Source organism: Morone saxatilis, unplaced genomic scaffold, assembly GCF_004916995.1.
Source record: "Morone saxatilis isolate NCDOM2014 unplaced genomic scaffold, NCSU_SB_2.0 Contig19, whole genome shotgun sequence".
Classification (NCBI taxonomy): domain Eukaryota; kingdom Metazoa; phylum Chordata; class Actinopteri; family Moronidae; genus Morone; species Morone saxatilis.
Window position 1 is genome coordinate 24,950,886 of NW_023339751.1, and position 26,131 is coordinate 24,977,016.

At 41.1% G+C, this 26,131-nt stretch overlaps 2 protein-coding genes across 4 annotated transcripts in view; one reads left to right on the forward strand and one right to left on the reverse strand.

The window, feature by feature from the left end:
• Window positions 1–13,025, forward strand: part of nvl (nuclear VCP like) — a gene marked incomplete at its 5' end in the record, with an annotated part of 13,564 nt that extends 539 nt beyond the window's left edge. The window contains 20 exon segments of one of the 2 annotated variants that reach the window (XM_035663998.1): window positions 153–243; window positions 371–431; window positions 638–886; window positions 1,847–1,949; window positions 2,191–2,267; window positions 2,383–2,517; window positions 2,648–2,749; window positions 2,845–2,962; window positions 3,252–3,396; window positions 3,691–4,006; window positions 4,325–4,546; window positions 4,957–5,061; window positions 6,310–6,372; window positions 6,677–6,796; window positions 7,927–8,026; window positions 8,625–8,731; window positions 9,503–9,579; window positions 10,856–10,947; window positions 11,358–11,455; window positions 12,846–13,025. In XM_035663998.1, coding sequence (XP_035519891.1) covers window positions 153–243; window positions 371–431; window positions 638–886; window positions 1,847–1,949; window positions 2,191–2,267; window positions 2,383–2,517; window positions 2,648–2,749; window positions 2,845–2,962; window positions 3,252–3,396; window positions 3,691–4,006; window positions 4,325–4,546; window positions 4,957–5,061; window positions 6,310–6,372; window positions 6,677–6,796; window positions 7,927–8,026; window positions 8,625–8,731; window positions 9,503–9,579; window positions 10,856–10,947; window positions 11,358–11,455; window positions 12,846–12,890 — 2,426 coding nt within the window. 2 annotated transcript variants of the gene reach the window in all.
• A 2,249-nt stretch (window positions 13,026–15,274) lies between these two features.
• degs1 (delta(4)-desaturase, sphingolipid 1) lies at window positions 15,275–26,010 on the reverse strand. Of its 2 annotated transcripts, none has more exons than XM_035663450.1 (3): window positions 23,116–23,400; window positions 19,476–20,218; window positions 15,275–16,951 (listed from the first exon to the last, which is right to left on the reverse strand). In XM_035663450.1, exons 2-3 carry the CDS (start codon window positions 20,190–20,192, stop codon window positions 16,805–16,807), a joined length of 864 nt encoding a protein of 287 aa, XP_035519343.1. In that variant the 5' UTR covers window positions 20,193–20,218; window positions 23,116–23,400; the 3' UTR covers window positions 15,275–16,804. The 2 variants fall into 2 exon arrangements, with proteins under 2 accessions (XP_035519343.1, XP_035519342.1); XM_035663449.1 differs by lacking the exon at window positions 23,116–23,400 and adding an exon at window positions 25,754–26,010 and having other exon boundaries at window positions 15,276–16,951.
• Between the last annotated feature and the right edge of the window lie 121 nt (window positions 26,011–26,131).

Consider the following 26,131-nt stretch of genomic DNA (forward strand, 5'->3'; position numbering starts at 1 on the left):
AACAACCTTCCGAATGGGGGACGACCCGCTCTGCCTCTGAGCCACAGCCGCCCTCATGGTCCAACCAGTCCATTGCAGTTTTCATCATAAAAGCGTCCTCTTTTGCAATATGTATTTTAAGGAGCTCCAATGTCGTTTTTCCTGTCTCATAGTGTACGAGGTGATCGCGAAAGAGTCTGGGCTCAATGATCTGGAGAGCAAGCACTTGGCTAAGAGAGCTAAGCACAGCCACAATGACACTGGGTAAAGGACCCTCTCTGCTTACTGCCTGGTTTGGACCAGCGGATCATGTCTGTCACCTCAGGGCTCTAACAGTCCTTCTCTCTGCTCCACTCTCCAACTAACGCCTTCCCCTCCTGTGTGTTCACAGTGACAGCAGCAGCAGCTCGGAGGAGTCCTCTGACAGTGATGACCACATTCTGGAGAACACTGTAAGAAATGATGTTAAGATTAAATCTAAGGAATAACAGTAGAAACGTGTTGGTTATATTATTTCCTTCAACTCACACTGCTGGCTAATAAAGTAGAATCATATATTTAGCACTGAGAGTGCACTTGGCTCCACCTAGGCTTTTTTTTAATCAATATTTTTAAATCTGATTCTGACTGTGTGTTTTTGCCACACCCACACCCACAGCCCACCAACCACATGAACAGCTCTCTCACATCCCTCTACCGGAAGGGACAGCCCGACTCCAGCGCCTGCTCCTCACCCAGGAGAGATCAGCTTGCTGCCAGCAGTCCTGCCACCGTAGCCAACCCCCCTCCTAATGCAGGGACGCTGGTTTCCACAGGAGGCTGGTTCATTGATAGAGGCAGAGGCCCCGAGAAGAGCAACATCCTCATCGACCTGTGTGAAGAGGAGCCAACTAACACAGCAACAAATGTATGTACACGTGGAGGTCTGCAGTACAACTTGACATTGTAACTCAGTAGGTGTTATGTTGTTCTCTCACAAGGGAAAAAGCTCAGAATATAAAACATTGCCTGTTAGATAAGAGGGCTGTTTATTGGCAAGAATCTAGCGATCCGATACATATTACAATACAGTGGTTATGATTCAATATATTGTGACTTAAATTTATTTTATTTTTTTCCAATTCCAGTATTTTTTTTAACATAAAAACAGAACATATACATTTTTGAAGGAATTTGTTTATTGAAGACCAAGACATGCGTTGTGTTGTGTTGGGCTCAGAAAAGGTTATTTATTACTCATTACTCTTTTCAAAAGTAATATTATTACTTCTTACTCCCTGCCAACAGTAATTAGTTACACTACTTTTTTGAGTTTTAAGTGTTCCCATCTTCCAAGTTAGTTTCCTCCAAGGAATCAAAGGATGTAATTGGATTGTTGGATTTCAAATCAGTAGGTATTAATGTTGTAACTAATTATTTTTGGGGGGGTTAACGGTACTATTAAGTTACACTACTAGTTACTGGGAAAGTAATATTATTATTACTGTAATATCATTACTAGTAATGCCTTACTGTTCAACACTGATGATATGTACTGAGCAGGACAGTTTAAACATGATAGGTTGTATTATATATATTATATTTCTGTGATACAGTAAAATATAATACCACCAATGCTGATGTATTGGGTCGGTGTGATGTGTGGGCAGTGATGCATGATTGACAGTTATTTCATCAGCCATTTAGTGCTAGAAAAGTTTTTTGCCCTTATAAAACATGTGGACCTTAATACAACAACAAACCAGAGGAATGAGGAATGAACAATAATCTGACCCCCTCACTCGAGGTATTTCACTTTGCTCTGTATGTGTTCAGCTGACGATGCTCGACTCATCCACCAACTGCCATTTCTTTTTGTCACCCGCAGACAGATGTTTCCATGCTGGAGCCTGAGAAATCTCACAAAAAGTCCAAAAAAAGGACAAAGATCTCCAAGGAAACTACTGAGTCACGCACACTGACCAAGAAAGGTACTACCTCGTCTATTTAACTAGAGTCTAACTATAAAATATAGATCAGCACACAACAACCTAATCCTTACTGAGCCTGTCAAACACTGCACATAGGGTCGCAGCTAACAATTATTTCCATTATTGATGAATGTATTTATTGTGTTTATTATGTAATGTTTATTTCTTGAGGTTGTTTAATTGATTAATAGTCCTCTATGTTACATTACAAGCCATTTTTTCTGTATGAATCACTTCTCAGCTAAGTCAAAGTCTCCAGAGCTGCAGTATCCCTCTCTGAAGTTTGAAGATGTGGGAGGTAATGAAGAGACGTTAACGGTTAGTATCTTCAACCTCACAGCGTCCACTAGGAGTTCAGTTTCATTGCTGAGGGTATGTTATATTATCCATTTGTATTGTAGTTTTCACTTGCTATTATTTGACCTTGTTGCAGGAGGTGTGTAAGCTGCTGATCCACCTTCGTCACCCAGAGGTATACCAGCAGCTGGGGATGGTTCCTCCGAGGGGCTTTCTCCTCCACGGACCCCCTGGCTGTGGAAAGACCCTGCTGGCCCAGGCTGTGGCCGGGGTGAGTACAGGCTGAACGGCAGCCCATGGAGAAAATAGTCCTGTTGAATCTGAAATGCTGTGTTGCAAGTTCTGTTAAATTGCCTGCCACTGTGAATACGGATATAGAAATTGCCCATCTTTTGTTTCAGGAGCTGCAGCTGCCCATGTTGAAGGTGTCCGCTCCGGAGCTGGTGTCTGGAGTGTCCGGGGAGTCTGAACAGAAGCTCAGAGAGCTGTTTGACCTGGCTTTGGTCAGTGGAGCTTTTCTTCTTGCTGATCCAGTATAACTGCTGTTATTGATATATGATAAATAATGTCGACCACGTCTTTCTCTCTGCCCTTGCAGAGCTCCGCCCCATGTATCCTGTTTATAGACGAGATAGACGCCATCACCCCTAAGAGAGAGGTGGCCTCTAAAGACATGGAGAGGAGGATTGTAGCCCAGCTGCTAACATGCATGGACGGTAGGGTACACTGCCTTCATAGTGACGTGTACTTGAGGAAAGTTCACTTACTGGAACAAGCAGACTCATATTACGTTAAATACCCTTTTCGTGGAATAAGTTTAACATATTAAACTTGTCTAGTAAAGAGCTGCAAGTGGAAATAGCAGCGGCAGTTTGGGCTAGCTATTTAAATTAGAGAATTTCACACATGCATGTTTAGCACACACATCAAACGGAATGCTATCAGATTCTTTAGCTGGACTTCCGCGGGGGAGATGACATATCTTTGGTGCTTGCCTCCCGACAGACTTGAACAGTCTGACAGTGACAGCACAGGTCCTGGTCATCGGTGCCACCAACAGGCCAGACTCCCTGGACCCCGCCCTCCGCAGAGCGGGACGCTTCGACAGAGAGATCTGCCTGGGTATTCCTGATGAAGCAGCTCGTCTCAGGTCAGCCATACATGGGGATCCACATCACGTCGTGATAATCCAGATTATTAGTCTCAAAACACATTTCCACTTGCATTTTGTCTATTTACCTGCTGGTCAAAGCTCCATATATCATCCCTACATCTCCAGATTTCCTCACAGATCTCTGTTGATGTGTTTGACATTCTAATATGTGCTCTTTCCAGTAGATTCCTCCGTCACAGTGATATGTGCAAATCGTTGGGATTTAGGCATTTACCCAATGATCACAATCTCTGGCTCTGTTCACACTCAGAATGCTCTGTGCTCTGCCAGGATCTTGAAGACATTGTGTCGGAAGCTGAAGCTGCCGGAGAACTTCGAATACCAGCAGCTGGCCCGCCTCACCCCAGGCTATGTGGGCGCAGACCTCATGGCTCTGTGCCGCGAAGCTGCCATGAGTGCCGTCAACAGGGTTCTGCTGGAGATAAGAGGATGGCCGCAGAGCCACCGCCAGACCTCCACTGAAGAACCGTTAACAGGCGGAGTCCAGACTGAGCCTGCTGCAACAGATGATGAGGTCAGAGAGCAACAGACTGCAGACATCATGAACCCAGTACCTCAGGAAGAGTCGGGACAGAACCACCAGCAGGTATGGAGCTTTTGCCTTTATTAGATAGGACAGCTGAAGGTTGACTGGAAAGGGGGGAGAGAGAAGGGGGTTGATACATAGCAAAGACTACAGCGAGGACTCAGCCTTTGGTACATTTTTAACTGATTATTTGCATTTTGTCACCGTGTTCAAGAGAAATGTATGTAAAATCAGTTTAATCAGTTGCCCTGCTGTGTTTCCAAACATTACTGAACTTTTAATCACATCAGGAAACCGTAATAATGTAATCAAGTAGTTTGAGAGTGACAGCACTTTCCACTTATGGAATTATTTATTTGACTTGCATGCTCTGTCCAGCAGGGGGAGCTGTGGCACCTGTTGCACCTGCTGAAGAACACTGAGAGTCTGTCAGAGGAAGAGTTGGCCGGCCTGTCCATCCTCATGTCAGACTTCCAGGCCTCTTTGGCCAGTGTCCAGCCCTCGGCCAAGAGGGAGGGCTTCGCCACCGTGCCTGATGTCACGTGGGAGGATGTGGGAGCGCTGCAGGACATCAGAGAGGAGCTCACCATGGCCATACTGGTAAACTGGTTCAGCCTCGCCTCTGGGATCATTACGTGTTGTCATACTTTCAACTTTTAATTTAAGGATGAGATTTCATATGTTAAAATGATTCCATAGCTGCAGACCATGTCCCTTTTTTAATATTTACAGAGATTTATCAAGAAAATGTAGATGTGCCATGACTGTGAGCTGTTATTGGTCCCAGAAGACTGTCCTGTGTCCATAGCTACAAGATGAACAGACTGGGTTATTTAGAGTGCAGTGGTGGACTGGCTGTGATCTGGCCCACGTTTGATCTGATTCACCGTTACTGTTTGCCCTAACTAACACAGCTGTGTGTGTGTGCTATGTCCCTGTCTGTGTGTCTGTATCTGTGTGTGTGTGTCTCTGTATCTGTGTTTGTGTTTGTGTTTGTGTTTGTGTTGCAGGCTCCAGTGCGTTCTCCAGAGCAGTTCAGAGCTCTGGGGCTCAGTGCTCCGTCTGGTGTGCTGCTGGCTGGACCTCCAGGATGTGGAAAAACACTGCTGGCTAAGGTTCCACACAATCATACCTGATAGTTACACAGCACTATTGAAAATGTGAATGTGAATAATAGTAATAAATGGTAAAAAAAATACGACATCACATAAAGGCAAGTCTAACCCTAAAAAATTAGTTTTAAGAAGTCAGAATTTAAGAAGTCACTGATTCTGCAAACCGTATGTCCTCAGGCAGCTCGTTCCAAAGCCGAGGGGCCCTGATGACAAAATCATTTATCAGGGGGTCTGCTGGGTCGTTAAAAGTTTAAAATCCAATAAATGTCTCAAAATATGAGTTTGACAGATCTTAAAAATTTACTAATTAAGTATTAATTAAGTTCATGTTACTTGTATAAAGTTTTTTTTAAAGAATGTGTATTGATCATGCTGCAACAGCTACAAAACCAAACCAAAATGGAACCAATACGGAATTTCCTTCATATCCCACATACCTTTTTTGCCAGTATAGATGTACAATAGGTCTGAAATGGCATTAGTAATGGTCTTAAATTGAACCCGATGACACTTGAAACTTTCTGAAAGTGAAATGAGACCAAAATCTCAAACAGCTCTGGAATCAGGAAATGGTTAGCCTAGCTTAGCAATAGAGACAAATTTAAAAGAATACACCTACTAACACCTCTAAAGCTCATTGACGAACAATTGTCAGATCAAGTCTGATGTTTTTCTTGTGTCACAGCAGCTCTGTTTGCAACATCACAGAAAAGACATAAATTAGGACAAGAAACAAACATGCATACATTTAACTTAGCCAGCCCATTATTATGGTTGGCTGATTCATAAAGTTTCTCATCGGTCGTTTGACAATCTTTGAGCAGATATTTATTTTATTGACGTGAAACAGAAATTACAGTAAGTTGTGGTTGTAGGAGGAGTTAACGTGCTGGAACTATTTCTTGTTGAACAGCAGCCAGGTGCAGTGACGCAGCTTCCTGGAGTCTTGTCATCACAGTGAGGTTGCCAGATTTGGTACCTTTGTGCCTCTACAGAGCCCAAAACCTGTAGTCACGACTGTTCTTCAAGAAACTGTTTCCGCATGTTTTTACACAATTTCCTGGAATATGGCTGCATGTTTGTCCTCTCGTTATCTACATTAAGGAGAGCTCTGCACCCTCTCCATCCTGGAGGAGAAGAAAGTTGATAAAAAATGTTTTTTTCGTGTTCTTAAATCAAACTTGTTTCTACAAAGACAGAGGAGCTGGTCATTGTCTCACTATGTCTCACTGTGTCGTCTCCTGACAGGCAGTGGCCAATGAGTCAGGCCTCAACTTCATCTCTGTCAAGGGTCCAGAGCTGCTCAACATGGTGAGTCAGTAAGCTGCAGGGACATGTTTGTGTAGCAGAGGCTGCCTTTGTATTGTTGCATTGTTGTTGAGTTGGATCACAGTACAGACACTCCTTTCTAACCTCTGCCTACTGTGTTCTGCTAGCATCAATTCAGTGTGCTTGATTTGCCCTATTTTTCCCATCCTGTTTACATGATCCCACTTTGAGTCCTACTCTTCACACCCTCACACTGAATATTGTAAACCCTCTCGGAGCAGCGGTTCACCCTTGTTGTCCTGTTTCCTGTCCCGATGTTAGAACTAACTGATGCTTGTCTGTGCAGTATGTGGGAGAGAGTGAGCGGGCGGTCAGACAGGTCTTCCAGAGAGGACGCAGCTCCGCTCCTTGTGTCATCTTCTTTGATGAGATCGATGCTCTGTGTCCTCGCCGATCAGGCCACGAGGTGAGAGGGATCTCGATTTACAATGAAATCCATAAGCATCATGTTCGACACATCATTCTACAATGCAGCGCAGCAGCTGCGCAGTGGAGCGTCCTGTCAGTTGATGCCAGTAGTGCACACTAGATGCACCATAAAGACAGCAGGAGCAGTCAGGGTGCAGCATTGAGATCAAATTCCTGCTTTTCCACAGAGCTGATGTACATCTACCCTGGGAAACAGGAGTGGGGTCACATATGCTGCAGTACACGCATAACAAACAATGTGTTCAGTGTTTTGTGAGTCTTGCGTCTAGGTGTTGATCATATAACATTTCCACTTAAGAGCTAATGATGACATTTGTAGGTTTAAGTGCTTACCTACAGCAGCACTTTAGGGCCATTATGGATAAAAAAGTGAGGATAATATTCTGAGAAAAACCTCTGAAACATTTTTTTTAGTTTTAAATGTATTTATTTTCAACTTTTTTTATCACCTTTTCTTGTTTTTTTCTTACAAATTAGTGAGTTTTTTTCTAGCAGATTACTGAGGGATCTGCTACTCCATCTCAGAGAATAAAGTATTTTTTCTTTTTAAAATGTTTTTTTTTTAATTAATTACATTAATTTTAACTTACCTACCTATGCCGTTGTACTCATCTCCTGTTTCATCACCTTTTATTGTTTCTCTTTTATTCTCAAAACAAAAGAGAGAAGTCTGAAAACGCTACATCATATATTCTATATTGAATGGGCATTTTTTTGTAGTGGTGTAAATCACTTTATACTATCAAAATCACAATTTTGACTACATTCTTCAAGTTGGGATTTTTATTTAAGATTATTCTATTTTTAGTTAATTAATTTTTTTTTTCTTTGTCAGTTTTCAGAATTTGCCAAAATGGTTTACTCATTAAATAAACCTCTTTATTAACGTGAAACTGTCCTTATGTTCCTACAATATGAAATGTTTATACATTGTTCCAAAAACTGATACCAAAAGTAATATTTTTACTGTTGTAACAAATACCAAAACTTCACACTGTTAAGTCGGAGTAGAAGACTGCTTTTAAACAGACAGAGATTGAATATCTTGTAAATGAAAAATGTATTGGGCTCATTGCTTTCTACATGTGACCCACTGTGTGTGTTCAGTCAGGAGCCAGCGTCCGCGTGGTCAACCAGCTGCTCACAGAGATGGACGGCTTGGAGACTCGACGGCAGGTCTTCATCATGGCCGCCACCAACAGACCAGGTACAGATCCAGCTTCAGTCAGACCTGGACCCCCTCAGGGTAACCAGGGACCTGCTGAAAGAGGCTGAGACGGTTTGGAACAGCTGGAAGAATTTCAGTTTCAACAGTTTCAACAGTTTCAACAGTTTCAACAGTGGCAGAAAGCAGCACATACATTTACTCAAGTACTGCACTTAAGTACAATTTAAATGTGCCTGTACTTTATTTGAGTATTTCAGTTACTACTTGCTACTTAAAATACAGTACTTGTTGAAGATGAAAGGAGACCATTTTGGCTTGTGACCTCTTTACAAAAACAGTTGGTTCTCCTGCAATGTTCAAAGAGATCCACAAATGAATCCAGCTCCACGATCCACAAGTTAATCCAGCTCCACCTCAGCTAACAGTAACATGCTGCTTACACATTGATTTAATGTCATACATAATAATGGTCACAGGGGGAATTTTCCTGTGGAGTCATTTTAATTTTGATTGATTTGAGAGTTTTTTTAAGTAGATTTAAAAAAATATTTTTATATTTTTGTATTCAGTCATGAAATATAGGATCCAAATCACTATTTATAGAGGCTTTGAAATGGTTGTCACTCTTGTCTTTTAGATATCATCGATCCCGCCATACTCAGGCCAGGTCGTCTAGATAAAACCTTGTATGTAGGTCTGCCACCTCCAGCAGACCGCCACGCCATCCTGCTCACCATCACAAAGGTAAGATGGAAAAAGCACAAGAACCCATAATGTAATGTTTTGTAGCTAGTTTGTTTTTTCTGTTTCTGTCTGCTTTTTATTTGGTAAAGCAGTTACATGAAATGGCAGGTTATTCCCAGCACTTCCCTATTTGTACCATCTAGAGCCACGGGACTGAAAAAAGAAACAAATATATATACTGTATACTCTCACATACCCATATATATAACTACTTACACACATCCACACGTGTACATATGCACATGTATGTAAACAAATATTTAAATAAGGAAAATAAGAGGAAGAGAAAAACAAGGCATAATTATCAGGGCAGATAAATTATCGACTGATAATGGGAAATGTATTTTAAGAATTATCCTAACAATGTTATTACAGACGATAAATGATCAGTTTATTAAAGTTTTATGTTCTTTGCTAGAAAAATAAATGACAACAAAACAGTTTTGACTCTTGTTCAAGTTATATTTTGTTAGGTCAGAGCTTTGCTCAGGACATCTTAGCCTTTCTTACCGTTAGGTGTGTTAGGAACAAGTTGGGAACTTTTTAAAATACAAAACTGTGAAATTATTGGCCATGTTATCGGTATTGGCTATGGGAAGCAGCAGTTATTGTTATTGACAGAAAACAAATCCCTATTGTGCATCCCTAATATTCAAAACCTTTTGAAGGCTTTAGTCTAGCAGTTTCCCCCTGCTTCCAGTCTTTATGCTAAGCTAGGCTAACCACATGTCAGAACGCACAGAGATGAAACAGCTGTTGACTATGTTGTAGGGGGGCAGCAAACCTCAGCTGGAGCAGGATGTCTGTCTTGAAGAGATCGCCTTCGACGAGCGCTGCGATTGCTTCACGTGAGTTCCAGCTGTCCTCAGACACCCGCTGAACACATCCACACTGTGAATGAACTGGCTTTAACCTCTCCCACTCCACTCCTCCCTACAGTAAAACTCATTTTACTCTTTTTTTCTTTCTTTTTTTTTTTCTTTTTTTTAGAGTGGGCAGGGTCATTAAGGGAAGGTGGCAGGTCAACAGTATATGCCACATTGAAGTGGTGAACGTCATCTGAAAGCTGCAGCCTGTAATAACCATTGCGTTTGTTTAGAGTGTGTAAGAGCTTAGAACATTATGGTTTAAGTGCATTATGGGCATCCCCACATCTCAATAAGTCATTGCAGCAGTGTTTGGGTTAACACCATTTGTTACACAGATTTGGTGCAAAATTGAACCATTCCTGACCACTTAAACTGATAAAAATGGTCAAAAATTCTTCCAAACTACCATGTTAAAGACAAGTCAGGAACTGTGTGCTGTGATTTGAAATCAGAAACATCTGACATTTTGAGATTTCTTTAAGAATTAGATGGCGAGTGCTGCTGTTCTAGAGTTTGCTCAGGAAGCCTCTTATTGACAGTGTAGTGAGAAAGCCATCCCTCCTCTGGATGCCCTCGCTCTCTAGTTTGTTCCTGTGAAGTTTCATAAGGCTGTGATTATCCTAGAGGTCCCAATAGTGTATTTTATACAGAAAATAGTCTCACTAAAATGAAATGGCGCCTATGGGATGAACATCAGCACACATGAATACAACTGGGCTCATTGGATCCACAAGAGTCTGAGCTTTCCATTCATAAACAGTTGATACAGTTCCAACACTGTTTGCCGACCCCAGTATTCAGAAATATTAAAAACACTAGGAGAAAACAACAGTTATAATGCATGCAAAAAAACGGCATGGGATTAGCATAAAGTGCGCAGACATGCACATTTTCATTCAGATATCTTGAGGTCAAAGGTCAGAGGACCCTCCTGAAAATATCCATTAAGATTGTTCCATCGCCAACACTTACCCTTACGTTATTTAACCCCATTCCTGACAAGCCAGCATGACATGGTTGGTACCAAAGGATGCGTCTGAACCCGCTACAGCCTGAAAGACAGTAATGTGGACAGAGGATGTCAGCGTGGAGTGGAGGAGATGTTTTAATAGTGGCTGAGCTGTTGCAATGTCAGTTCTCTTGCTGACTAAATGTACAAGCACTGATCCATCAATCTGTGTGAGAATGAAAAATAATCCAGACTGAGTCTAAAGGTCTCTGTGTGTCTCTGTGTGTGTCTGTGTGTGTCATCCAGGGGTGCTGACCTGACTGCGTTAGTGAGGGAAGCATCTGTTAATGCCCTGAGGGCCTACCTGAAGTCCCAGCATTCCTCAGCAGCTTATTCTGGTAACTTCACACCTACCTCTGATTTAAAGATGGTACTGTAACACCACATGGGACTGTAACGTAAAGTAGTGAGTGGAAAGGTTCCCATGGTTTCACTTTACTGTTGAGGCACAGTTTGACATGTGGAAGTAAAGATAGTGTGCATGCACTAAGGATAGGAATTTTTAATAAAATGTCCATACTGTAGTACTTGTTGTTCTGTCTTTTTGTAGAGATTAGCCAATTATTCAATAACGTGGCTGGTTTATTTTTTCATCTGCAGTTAACTTGTCCTGCAGGCTAAATCTAAACACTGCATTTCATTCGGCTCTTTGCAGACCAGCACTCTGTTAGTCGTACTTTCCTCATACATCTTCAGTTGCTGTTCGACGCCCTAATTCCATTAAAGCTGTGTTGACTGTCACACACAGGTCACACGTACTCCTCCGGTCCTGTTGCTGACATCAGAGTGAGCAAACAGAACTTCGAAGATGCCTTCAAGAAAGTCCGTCCATCTGTGTCCAAAAAGGTAAGACAGCCTAAACAGTCCAGTAATGTCAAACCTGAATGAATAGTGGTGACAATACTTATATTGTATTGTTTTGTTTAGGTTTTCATTTGTAATCAGTTTCTCTTCCTTAACTGTAGATAATAAAACTAAAGGTAATTACCAACAATAAAACAGCAGGGCGCCCAGTTAGCTCAGTGGTTAGAGCTTTGGCGACCATGTAACTGAAGCCTGAGTCCTTGCTGCAGCGGCCCCGGGTTCGAATCCGACCTGTGGCCCTTTGCTGCGTGTCATCCCCTCTCTCTCTGCCCCCCTTTCCTGTCTGTCTCCAGCTGTTCTATCAAATAAAGGCATAAAAAACGAAAAATATATTTAAAAAAAAAAACAGATAAAACACACTGACACCCTCGTTCTTCACCAGCCTGGTGTGGCTACTGGTTTTGACAAATAAACCATTAGAAGCCTGCTCTGGATTTTATAGAAATTCTTTGGATGTATAAAACCTCTTCATCATCATCATCATTGAAGTTTTACTTTACTTGTGTTTCTGCTAAACCTCTTTTTTTCATTTAACAAAAGAAAGACCAGAATGTCAAATATTAAATATTCTTTAAACACACACAGAAAAACTATTAATACTGTGTAAAATATTCTGTATACTGTGTAAATAGACAACAGTGTGATTTAGATCAGGATCTGATCAAAGAGATTATGAATGTGAGCACACTGTGCCAAACACATCTCAGTCAGTACCTGATAACTGAAGGTTCAATACCCAGCTTCCTCTTGATCCTCTGAGCCATTTGTTAATTGAACTGTTGTGTGATTATTTTCCTTTTTATTCATGAGTTCAACATTTCAGAACGTATAAAACCAACAAACCTAAAAAGAAGTTTGAGAGTACATCCCTTCTCAGTTTGATAAGCTAAATGAGTTGTCCTTTACGTACGTTTTAATGTCCTGATGTGGTTGTTTTATGACACAGTAACACCTCCCAGTGCAACGCAGTGCTTCATTATGTGTGCATTACTCTGGCAGCGCTCCAGTCGCTGCAGAGAATTCCAGACCGTGTCAGTCGCTGCAGAAGGCTCTGTGCTGTACTGTCTATCAGATCACCGTCCCATTACCTCCCTGCTATCAAGTAGCCAGGAGAACCGGTCCGACTAGTCCCACACTAAATACTGCAGCATTAAATTGTGGGCTGCTGTCCTCAGAATTCCTTCATTCTTTCAGAAAATAATAATTTAAGCAAATAGGAGTGTGTGCTGTAGGCGGTCAGATCTCTGACTGTTTGTAGAGAGAGAGGCAGGGCCGAGATCCTCCTTAAGGATCCGTTTGAAGCCGTTCAGGCTCCACTCTTGTTTCTGTGTGGAAACCACAAACATGCAGCGTCTTTGTCCGTGTGTTACAGGACCAGAGGACGTACGAGCAGCTCCGAGAGTCCCTCAGCAGGTAGACCGGACCTGGCAACATCACCAGCCAGCAGCTCGCCATTCACACCCACCTCAGTTATCAGTGAATAATTGTATATGCTGTATGTATACACATTGTATTATGATACTGATTCCTGCTTTTATAATAAAAGTAGAAACCAAAGACAAATGCATCCGGTGTGTACTCTGATAAAAGACGTTATCGAACGTACAGATCAACTACTGTTCTGCTATCGGTGCTTTCTCTGACCACACCCTGAGCTCAGTACACTCCTTCCAGCTGCTGTGTGACCGTACGCATGCTGCTGATAGCTGCACTGTACACACACTGCGTTATTGCAGGTTGTTTCTATTCAGCTTGTCAACATCCAACATGCATCTCTCTGACCTCACTGGTAGAAGATGTGACCATCACAACAACAAATTCAATTTATTTATACATCCAATGTTTGCTGCAGCAAAGATAAAACTGCTGAGTCAAAGAGCAGAGTGTGATTTCTTTCTTGTCCTAACAGCCAACATAATGTGTGTCTTACACAACCAGGGGGTCTGGACGAAGAACACATAAAAGATATATGCTGCAGGCCGATATCTCATCATTTTGTTTTCCTGTGAAAAAATAAATTCAATTGTTTGCTTAGATAGTTAGATAGTATGTATGACTGTTAAAATACACAATACAGAGAATTGTATAAAAAGTATAAAAATATCAGGAAAGCTCGTCTCAATATTTACAGGGCATAATCTGCTCAAAATTCATCTAAATCTCTAATTTTAGACAAATGTCCTGCACTGACCGAGTTCACTGTTTGGGTTCATTGTACAGTTTTGAATCTTTAATGAAATATCCATAAATATGTCACAGTCAGGGGTTGTCAGTTTACTCAATGATAGAAAAGGGGTCCCCTAAGAAAAAAGGCTGGGAAACAAACACCAGTCTAACACTGTTTTTCAAATGGGGGATCACCTAGAGGTACTTTGGAATACTGCAGGCAGTACGTGAATTTGTCATAAAATGTTAATTTAAAAATATAGTATAGTCAATATAATCATGCATAATTCATCAAATAATTATACTACAATAAGTCCAATAAAAATGTAAATGGTTTTATATTCAATATGCTGCCCTAAAACCTAAATAAATAAAATATGCAGTTCAATGCAATCTCACTCTCGTCTTAACGTTATTGCATGATGACAAAAACTGGTTTGCCATGGATTTACTGATGAATTCTAAACATTTGAAATTAAGCATTTAAGTGTTTTTGGTTACAAGGTTGTGCTGTATTATGCCTCTTTATACAGGAATCTTTCAAAGGGGGTCCATAAATGAAATTTTTTTTAAGAACCACTGGTTTAACAAACACCAGCACATACATAGTATTTGAACATATAGACGTCTGACTGTGATCAGTGTACACTTAATCTGATAAAGCGTTTATGGGGCTAAAATGTGTTTTTCTGCTGCCCCCACCCGCAGCAGTACATCACTTGGCCTTTGTGCTGGTTCTCCTGTCTGCTTCTCCAAACTGGGCCTTCTGACTGCAACCTACTGTACATAACAGGGAACCTTTAACTCTTTCCTGCAGTTTCAAGCAGGCTTTACCAGAGAAATAAATGCCTGTAGACTGATCCAGTCCAGTAATAATGCTGACTTTGTTAGTAGTAATAACAACTAGAATCATTAAGGTCATTATTCAGGCCGTGGTTTGTAATGGTGTACTTTACAGAAGAAGATTAAAGCCACGAGAAAAAAAATTATTTGAGTTCTGAGTTTAAAGTCTGATATAAAGAAGTATGACTTTTTTATTTTAAACTCATACAATGAGTAATAGTAATAATCTTCTTCATTCAAGGTGTTGTTGCTCCCCCACACACTGTGTAAATCAGGTGGCTTTTTTTACAAATGTTAAATAAAATTAAATCTGATACAAAAACATCATGTAAACCCTTAAGATGTCCCACACAATCTCCACTCAAAGTCCACTTACTTGCTTTTTCTGGTGCTTTCAACACTCCTCAGCAGAGGAACTGTGCTCAGTTGTGTTGGAAGTGTTGAGTTAACTGCGGACTGTCTGGTTGATGATGGATAAACCAACTGGAGCTGCTTCATATACAGTATAGTTCTGTACTAAAACATAAGTCCTGTTGTCTCAATTGTTACTGTCTGATGCTGATGTGTGGATGCTCTCCATCGATGTTACATTATCATTCCAAAGTTGTTCTGGAGCTGTAGCGACCCACTCAATGATATCGTAGGCGGATATCTTCAGATGATATTGGTCGGGCTCTAGTTCAGCCCACAGCTATCACCCTCAGCTGGTCACTCGATCAGGAGGGGCGCATTGTAAGGTCGACTGCAACAAACAGACAAGCGTGACACACTGGAGTGGAAATTGAATAGCTGTTTATTTAACATGCAAATGAAATTTTGCATGTTTTACAGAAGCAGGGTTTTTATTTTCCACTGTGTGGTCTTTATAAATTTATAATAATAGAAATGTCAAGGATCCAACAGAACTTTTGTAGACAAATGGATAAAGCCAGACCAGATTACGCTCCGGGTTATGTCGGGAAACAATACATTTATTTGGAAACCCTAGGGGAGAGCCCTTGGCCCCCAAGTAATTTGAGTTTGAGGCACCTGGCTTTCAAAGCCTCCTCTTCACTGCCAGGAATAACATTCTAAATGGGAAATAGTACTCATTGGCTTTAAGGTAGTTAACTATTGAATATAAAAATGCTACAGTAGAATCAACCAATTTAGCAGTAACCATATTTCATTTTGTTCCAGGTTGCTTCATGTCCCGATTTCAAACATAAGACACAGAGGACATGACCTCAGTGCTAGCTACAGCCGACAGCAAGTGAACAAATTCATACAATTTAAATTAATTAAGCTCAGAGGCACTGATCAGAATACACTTTCATCTCACACACAACCTCCAACCGACTCTTATTTCACACTTTGTATGGAAGCGTGGCAACAGGTTGTGTAATGGGGTACAATAAAGTGCACGTTAAAAAGCAGAGTGGTTGAGGGAGGGAAAAAAAAACGCTAACTTGTACATAACACATAAAGCAACCAACACAAGCCTCCTCATGAACTCAATACAAGGGATATCAAACAGACCGGACCACACTCACATGACGGCATGGGGGGGATCTATATGAGGGGATTAACTCAGTTTTGAACTTTGACTGACACACACACATACACACGGCTGCTTTCATGTTGACCTGTAGAGTCCATAATGGAGGGAGGTCTATGTTCATTCAGCTGTGTACAGTTAATCTCTGTGGCAGGTTCCAAACTGGAGGAGGCGCTCCAACAATGTGTGGCCTCACGTTCAGCTGTCGTAGCTATCTGATGGTTTCTGGGGCTGGTTGCATAAAGACATCTTCAGATAAAACTAGTTTGATCTTGCTAGCCTAATGTAAGCTAAAACACTCCAATAAAGACTGAGTTAAGCTGCAGACAAGCAGAGGACAATGTGGCTCAATGTTTACCACTCGGGGGGGCAGAGCTGACGTGTGAAGAGCACTCAATTTCTGACAGCCATGAAAGAGCTGCCTTCAAATTTACATCTTGAAAAAGTCGGGAGATCACCAATATAATTCATACTTCATCCTGAGGGGGGCAGGAGTGTCTGAACCCACTATCACAACAATCCATCCAGACTTCGCTCAGAATACGCAACAAATTAGACATCTATCTCAAGTTGAACTGTTGAAGTCTTTGTGCAACCAGTCCGAGGTAACAAACAATAACCTCTTGTACCTTCAGTCTAACAGAAGGACCTGGTTACCAAATCATCAAACGGTGTTCTCAACCCACACACACAACCTCTGAACGGATTAATATGCAGGAAGCTGTTAGGTTTATTGGGTGAGCCGGGACGCTGCTGCTTTGTTCCTGAGAAGCTTTCGGTGGAAGTTACTCCTGCTTGACGTCTCCCTTCAGCTTCCTCTTGATTCGAGAGTACGGGCTCAGCGCGTCGTCCATGATGAAGTCGTACAGGACCTTGACCCACGACGTGTACTGAGGCAGGTCATCGTAATACTCTGCTGCTATTTTCTTCACCTGGAAAGCAAAAAGAACATTTCAGACAGTTCATGTTTCACAGAGTCCTGTGCATGCTTTCATGTTTGAAACATAGTGATCATTTTATACTTTCACTTTTGTTTCCACACAGTCAAACAGCAGGGTTGGGTGCTTTTAATGCGGCTCTGACAGCCCGCTGATTAATGTGATTAACTGTGGGTGGACAGAGCTGATAAAGCCTGTGGATATCAATCTAATTCTGTAATGCTACTGGTGTAAAACCCTCAATTTTAGGAGAATGTGTTGTGTTTTATAGCTTAAATAGTTAAATCAAAATAAAAAAACATGCTAACGCTTTATCTTACAGGTCTGTAATTCCCTATTGTTGAAAAAAGAATGTGAAATGTGAAAATACAGGCGGTGATCAATTGGTCCACTCCCAGTAGACCCTTCATAAGCTCCGCCCCTTTTAAACCTCAGTCAGCTTCCTCCTCTCCTGTATTAGATATGCTATGTGCTAGGCTAATCTATGTTGCAAACACCACATTTCGATGATGGTTAAACGATGAAAGTGACATACACTGTATAGCTTAAGTTAGCTAATGTGAGCAAAAGTTAGCTAACTAGCTAGCTAACTTTTATTGTAGATAAGCTATCTAGCGTTTGGCTCTGTAGAAAAACACCAAACTAACTAGCTAACTTAAGCTAACTTAAGATGTGACTATAAATGCACATTATTTTTATCTTTTAACCATCTTCATAATGTATTTTCAACACAGACTAGCCTAGCACATAGCATATCTACATACAGGAAAGGAGGAAGCTGAGGTTCTCACTGAGGTCAATTAGTTTCTAGTAATCTGTCTACAGGCAACTATACAATTCAACAGACCATATATATAGAATAACATTTCCAATAATAAATTAATAATGAATTAATATTTTTTCTTGGACATTCCAATTATTCCAATAATTAGAATCCCACTGCATACTTCCTTCCAGGAAATGACTGAGCCTCATAATAAACAATTACCAAATGCAAAAACTCCCAGTGGCAAACCCTTGTGCTGCTGTTTCAGTCTGCCTCCAGTATGTAGTGAATGAACGACAGTATCTTTTTACAGGCTTTTTGTCACGTGCCCCCCGCACTGGATGATGTGTTTACAGCTCTATTCAGTAGATAATTCTTGTTTTATAGTGTCTTATCTTTACTGCCGAAGATTTCAGTTTATCTTTCTGCTGATTATATAAAACATTCGATGCTTGGCAGGTATTCATTTCTGACCCTCTTCAAATCTATAGTAAAAATAGTAAAAATATATACATATACACATTTAGCATTTACCTGTTAACTTTAAGTATGAATTTATAGCATGTTAAATGCTAGCTGTTTACATGTAAAGTCTATCACTTTAGCACATTAAGGTTAGCATGCAATTGCATTAATCTACACAGCAGTGGCCGGGGAGAACTGACTGACCTGTGCCGAGTACCTATATCCACTTTGTTACTGTATTTTTCGCTGTACCTAAATCAGGCAGATTGAATCTAATGATAATAATAATCAGGGAGTGTACATTTACAGTCCTTACACACACTTACTGAAAGAACCTGATTTTAAGTGTTCACAACCCATATCTACAAATGTAACAAAAGAAGTGAGAAGGATCAAAGGTAGATACATTCCTTTTGGACCCACCACCATGACCTAATTATCTCATCATAAAGACACTGATTTAATTGGTGTTATCTCAATATCTAACCCTCTCTGGTTAGAACTCCCTTTGTCTCAAGATTGGCTTAGTAAACTAAAATCTCCGTCTTGTTGGTGCTGCATTCTTGATTCTTATCAGTTGTCTTGTGTTGTTTTTAATGCTACGTGGTCAATGACAATCTAACTAGCAAACTATCCAAGTGGGTTTGGTCATTAAGTTAACCAAAGAGGCAAGAAGAGATTGGGGCAAAAACGCCTGCATATAGTACAGCAACCAGACTTTACCCTGAGACAGTGAAACACCACACGGCCACAGTTGCACATTCACTGTTTGTCAGAGGATTTAGTTAAGCTGCCTGCCTAGACGCATTTGTCTCCACCCAAATTCTTTTCTTTTTTACTAACCTCAAGGAAGGAAGTGTTACCGACAGTGCGGACTGACTCAAAAGTCTGCCACTTGTGGGTAACAACAGACCTTTTTCACAGTAGCCGTTTTGACATCAAATAGTAGGGTAAACACGGGTGTTATCAATGATACTACTTTACCCTACCATTTCATGTCAAAAATGGCTGCTGTGAAAAAAACTCTGGGTAACAATTTTATTTGTATAGCGCCAATTCATAACAGAAGTTATCTCAGGACACTTTTCAAATAGAGGCAGGAGGTAGACGAACTCCTTTTTAACATTTACAGATACCCCCAACAGTACCACCATGAGCAAGACCTTGGCGACGGGGGCAAGGAAAAACTGCCTTTTAACAGGCAGAAACCTTGGACAGACCCTTCGGCTCTAGGTGGGTGGTCGTCTGCCTCGACCAGTTGGGGTCTAGTCACCCAGCTGTACTAACCATGGGCAGTCTGCGTCCTGGGATGCTGGGGAAATCATGGTGCTCGTTGTGGTAGCCCACATTGAAGGTGAGCAGGTTGAGGGAGCCGTAGTAAGAGTATGTCTCGTGACCCTTGAGGAACATGTAGTGCTCAGCTATGAAGTGACCGGAGATCGGGTGCAAGCCCATGCCCAACATGGAGCCGGCCAGCATGTAGACCACGGGCTTGGCCCCCCACAGCCAGTAAAGCAGGAAGTCAAAGATGAGCTGTACGGCCACGTTGGTCAGCTCCAGCTGAGTGATGGGTTTGGGGTTGATGCACAGGGGCCGGATGGCATAGAACAACGGCTGCAAAATAATCCAGACGAACTTGCGGAAACGCGTGCAGAAGAACCAGCCTTCGAACTCAGTGGGGATGTCTACATCTACGCCGTCTCCTCCCAGGTAGCGGTGGTGGTCCAGGTGATAGCGTTTGAAGGAGGCAGAGTAGGGCAGGCCGATGGGCAGGTTGGCAAACATGGCAAAGTAGCGGTTCCACATGGCCTTGTTGTTTCCAAAGGCCGTGTTGTGGGAGACCTCGTGAATAGCAAGGGTCATTGAGTGGTTGATACAGCTCCCGAAGGCATAAGTCCAGAACAAAACCCATTTCCAGTCCAAGTCTTTGACCAGGTAGAAAGCTAAAAACTGTATAGCCACCATCATGCACACAATCCATTTCAGCCTCGGGTCCGGACCCATCAACGACTTGATTTCTGGGTATTTGGCTGCAGGAGAAAAGCAAGAGTTCAATTCAGTGAGGATTCATATGCTGGAAATCAAACTGTATCAGATTTCAATCAGCGGATGTGTCAATGTGAAAAGAACAGAGCTTTGATACGTCTGCATTATTTGTTCAACTATAAAGAAAAGCATGCTGTGTACAGAGACACATTTCAGTGTAGCTGAGTCAACTACTGATTGGCCCCTTGTGAAATGTGTTTTACCATTCCATTCTCCGATAAGGCAGCAGTAAAAATCCGTCACCTGCAGTGCCGTGGCACAACCAGTACTCTGCACAACATTCTGATACCCACTGGCCCGATTTAAAAAAAAAAAAACAATAAGTCATAGGCTCTGAAAAGTAGCTCACATTAGTCGTATGACATTCATGATTTCGCTACTAGGCCCCTTATGTTCCCTCAAATACTAAAGATTCCTTCTAACTGGTTGATATTTATGTGATCTTCTTACATGATCTTTTATGGTAAATTAATAGACAAATTATAAATCTGCTGTCAATTACTATATTTCTGTTCACCTGCTACATTTACTAATGTGTTGCAAGTCATCTTATCAAGAATTAATATGAAGATGTATATAATCAATATTTTTTTAATCAAAAGAATAAGTGGGTCACACTTTATTGCGATTGAACACTGTTGTAATAAAAGAGAATGAAAGAGAAACCAAGCCAGTTCAGATCCTGTTAGCTAACATCCTAAGTGGTCATTACCATTTGGAGATATTTATCTTATTTTACATTATTAATTGAAAGAAAATGGAAATTTTATCCTTCAAATACCACAGACTGCTGGCAGACAGCTGATATTTGCAACTTTTGTCTCTCACCTCTCTAACTGGGGCAGCAATAGAGATGTAGGCTGTAGCTATGAAGTAAATCCTGTTATCAGATCTTTCTTATCTTACTCACTGATGGGAGATTAAAGAACAGTAAACATGTAAAGGGATTTCAGGTGACTTGCTGAAGACGTAATTCAGCTCCAGGCCTTTTGCACAAGTTTGAGGACACTCAAAGATTTTGAGCAATAATCCACCAGACTAGCCAGTGAAAATTATTACTAGTGTTCAATGTTAATTTTTTATTTTAACATGTCTGGTTGGGCAAGTGGGTCTAAACACTACTTGCCCAAAGTCAATTTTTACAAATAGTTTCATTTATTAGTGGTTATAAAATAACAAAGATTATTAAAAGACCAAAAAAAACATTAAGACACAAAGTACAATAATGCCAATAAGTCGAACCCTAACCCTTTGTGAATTTCCCCTTGGGGATGAATAAAGTATCTATCTATCTAATCTAATCTAATTCTTAAGCAGCATCCATCAACTACAAAACAACTCAATCTAAAAGCGTTGCCCCAGGCAATCCTTAGTGTTGCACCCTGCCCAGTATTGAGGCATGTACTTTGTGTCTCTCCTGCGTGAAGCAGCCAGGCTGTTAGGGTAAATTAATGGTTAAATGATTCAGGTCATCGGGTCAGCCTCGACTCTCCAAATACCAGAACCCTGTCAATCATCTCCAGCAGTAACAGCTATGGTTTATCTCTTCCCCATTGCATGACATTGCGGTTGCAGTGTTTCATTCTCATATAAAATTCTGATGGATCAAGCTGTGAGCTGTGTGTTTGTTTAATGACAAGAGGCACTGTGGAAGCTGACAGCAGTGTGTAGTTATCAGCTGACTTCCTACATACCTTCCACATCACTCATGTGTTAGCCACTCTGCACCATCATCACCGTCATTAATCAAATACAGATCCTCTTACACTGCATACTGAGCTGTATTTGTGATTTTGAACGTCTACTGAACACTGCAAAACGTACAGCAGGTATATAGACCACATGCTGAAAGTGCTGACCTGTTTCTTTGCTTAGAACTAACATTCTGCTAACACTCAGCAGTTGCTGTAAATCATCAACAGTTGTACAGTCTTCCCAATCGTGTATAAATCGTATATACGTATGTACATTTGTTATTCTGTCATTGTATTGTTTTAACTCACTGTTATGTAAATATTTCCATCCATTTTACTTTACTTAGCTCACTTATTTGATAGTTGACAAAACAATCTCACCCGGGCCACTTAATAACAGCACTGGAGCTTTCGATCATGTCACGCGATCTTCCACTGTGGTGTGTGATATGATCAAACATCTATCTATCCATACACTGATCAACACTAAAACCACTGAGATCTTCCAGGTGAAGTCAGGATTGACTCATTTTCACACCCACTCCTTTGCCAAAATGTTTAAATGTGTCTACCTGCAAAGACACAGACTGGCTGGTGAGAGCCATTCTTTCAGGTCAAGGTGTAAGCCATGTCATGCTGTTTTAACGGTGGCTGACTTTGCAAAAAACCAAGTGTTGATAAGACAACTGATGTGTTTAACAATGTGCTGACCTTTAGACTAAGCTCACCCCACCCCCACTGGCCAGGGGCTTGAATCGATTCAGAGGATTTAATGAATCGATATTGCAATGCATTGATGAATCCATATTTTTACGCCTACTGCCAATAAACATATGAAAAAATAAAATAGTTTAATTGCAGGGCCTTTCCTTATGCCTCGTCATTTCTCTGGAATAACCTTCCAGATGACATCAAATCCAAACTTAAACTCTTTGATAATGGTAAGTACCTGTTAATCATTCCGTGGGCCACAAAGATACAACGTGAGGCAATTCTTTACAGTGTAAAATGTTATGGAATATATATGATTTTAACTGGTCAAATTACAGATGTCACAGCCATGTTTACATACAAAAACCAATCACAGAGAGTCCCTGTGTTGGCAACTTCCTTTCTAGCTTAGCGACATATTCAGACCATTAGGAAAGGCAAGACACATATTCAGATATCCTATGCAAGCTACTCACAGTAATCTCAGCCCACAGCTCTTCTGCCATACCAGCACCGGGGCCTCTACCTCTCCTCTTGTGCTGTGTGCACGCAGTCAGTGGATGTGGCGTGTGGAGCACGTTTGATCTTCTCACTCACTCTTTCTCTCTGAATTAGGGTGTTCCCGTATCTTATAAATATGTGAATCATTTGTTTGTCCTTAGCCCTCACTCTTTATCTCTGGATCTTTGAATTAGGGTTTTGCTATAGCTCATATGTAAATAGTTTGTTTGAGCTTGTAAATATGTAAATAGTTTGTATGACCTTCACTGCTGCTTTCTAGAACTATTTACTTCAAATATACAATGTCACTGTAATGAGTTTGTGATTATTTGGCTAAATAATAACATTCAAAGTGTGTATGTACATTTCCACTGCAATCAGAAACAGGCTTGGATTTGCACTGCAGTCTTAATTAGTTAGAAATAAACAAGTAAAAAAGTTCATTTTGAGCCCTGGGGTCTGTCTGAGTCTCTATTCATCTATGAAGCCTAGCACTTACAGTCCACCTTCATCCTGCTGACAACATACGGTCAACCTTCTGATAACTACTGTATCTCTCCGACTCTGTCCCACGAGCACAGGAGCCTCCAAGATGTATGCCTACATCTTGCTTTCTCTTTCACTTGCTTTCAAGAGTTGTCGAGAACAAACAAGTGCGCATTCCTTCTGCCTGAGAACTGGTTAGTCTCAGCAAACAGCAAAGCTGTAAACTCATTTACAGATCCTGGGTACGTGGTTCATGTTTCTCCGTTTGTGGTGTCCATTTGTTTTCTATAATAAGTCAACCAGTAAGAAACACTGCTGGTAAGCTTAACCATATAAAAAAAAGCTGAGTGGCGTTTTGAACATTTTGAATACTGGTGCCGGTACAATAGTTTCAGCACCAGTACCAAGAAGACACTTTAAACTTTCAGCATGGATATAACTCTATGAGCTTGGAGGTTTCATAGCCAGCTCTAAGTAAACTGCTGCTCTTTAGACACCATGTCTGCTACATGTGAAAACACATTCACAGCAGCCTTACTAATCCATCCTGTAGCAGTGGCTGAGCCTCCTGACACTGCTGCTTTCAGGATGTACTAACATGAATAATTGAGCCCAGGAGACAGCCCTGCTGTCAATGAGTATCTTTTATCAACGGATGGGCTCTCACTCCCAGCACAATGGCAGTACTTTGTGTCGCCTAATTGACTTGAGTGTGTGTTATGTTAACAGTGAAAAGACATTGAAAATACAAAATCTACAGAAATGTAGACGTCGTCAATCCTCCAAAACAAAGTTCTGGTCACAGGCAGATCACCTGACTTCCATAAAAGGGCACTTTGACACAAGGAGGCCTTTTGTGTTTGCCGCAAAATAAATGGAGCACTGCATATCGGGCTTCCCCTAGATTCAAGCCTCCATTAAAGTTCAATCATTAAGTGCTTAATTTTCTTAATTTCTTATTTCTCAATGTTCATACAGCAATTACAACGTACAGTGACTTATAATAAAGATCCAAAGGTTTGTAAAAATAGCAAAGGTGCTGGACTGAACTTAACTTTACCGAAAGCGGTATAGTTACAGTTTAACAATTAACACTTTCTATGGCTGTCCTGCTTATTGTCTTAATCAATTAATTATCTGGTTACATCATCGCAATTTACAACAGACCCAGGTTAGACATTCAAATGTCTTGTTTGTCCTACCGACAGCCCGAACCCCAAAGACTAACACAAATCCATTGTTAGAATTATAGCTGAGATGGCAGAAAATTAATTGTTTATCATTTAATCTTTTCATCAATTTTTAAAACAAAAATGCCACTCCGTCTCATAGGGAGTAACGGTTATGTAACTGACATAAGGATACAAAAAAGTTAGTAATCAGATTACAGTTACATTTAGTAAGAAGTTATTTAGCAGGAGTACAATTTTAACATGCATCAGTTTCTTTAAAAACATTTTTGATGCTAAAAATCTGTCCTTTTTCTCTTCAAAAGCTTAAACTGTTCTTTTGTCTTGTAGAATGTGATGAGATCATTGGAAGTAACGTAAAGTAATCCCGCTACTTAACATTCTTGGATTACATTACTGACTACACAGACGTGTCTTTCTAGTGTTCCGTTGTGGTGTAACGCCGTCCATCTCCGGCACCGTGTGAACCGTTACCGCAACTTCTGCTGCGGGAAGCTCCACAGTCACTTTAGCCATTTCAGGGAGTGGCGAAGTGACTCCTGTAACGCTGCACTGCTAATATATCATTAAGCTAACAAGCTGCAACTAGCTTGTAAATTACATACACAACGTTACATATCTACGTTACATGTTTATAAAACAGCCATTGGTGGTGGCGGTCAGTCAGTAGAACGGTCGTTAACTATTCACCGACATTAACCTGTGTCTGCTCGCTAGCACTTCTAGCAAATGCCCGGCGGATATGAAACCGTTAGCTAACGTTTAGTTAGCAAACCGAGCCAGCTACTCTGGTGGTAGTATAGCTATTTAAAGCACCATCACATGTTTAACTATCGCTAGAACTCCCAACAGACACCCAGCTGAGGCAACAGTTATATCTGACTTCAGTTAAATAGGTTTATCCAAAACTTGCTAACGGAAGGTAGAGTTAGCTCACCCAGGATCTCTTTTCTCCTGTCGGCATGCGGCTGGTCCGTATACACCCACTCGTAGTCTTCACGGGCGACCCGGTTCCCCATCTTTTTTATTACTCTTTCAAACAACTTCCTCAAACAGGTAAGTATCCAAATATCACACGGTCGTTTCAAAAGAGAACTTCTGTGGTTCTCTTCTGTGGTTCTCCTCTACGGTCCTCCTCCTCCTCTCCTCAGTCAGTGAGTGTGACCTGCCCGAACATCTGTCGGCTCTGCCCGCTCTCCGCAGCTCCTCCCACCGGCAGGCCGTCGCTATATAACATGTCCAATTACAATTACATAACAGCAGCTCATCCTCCTTTCATTGTTAGCCAGACTATTAACTATTGCAGCAGTTTGTT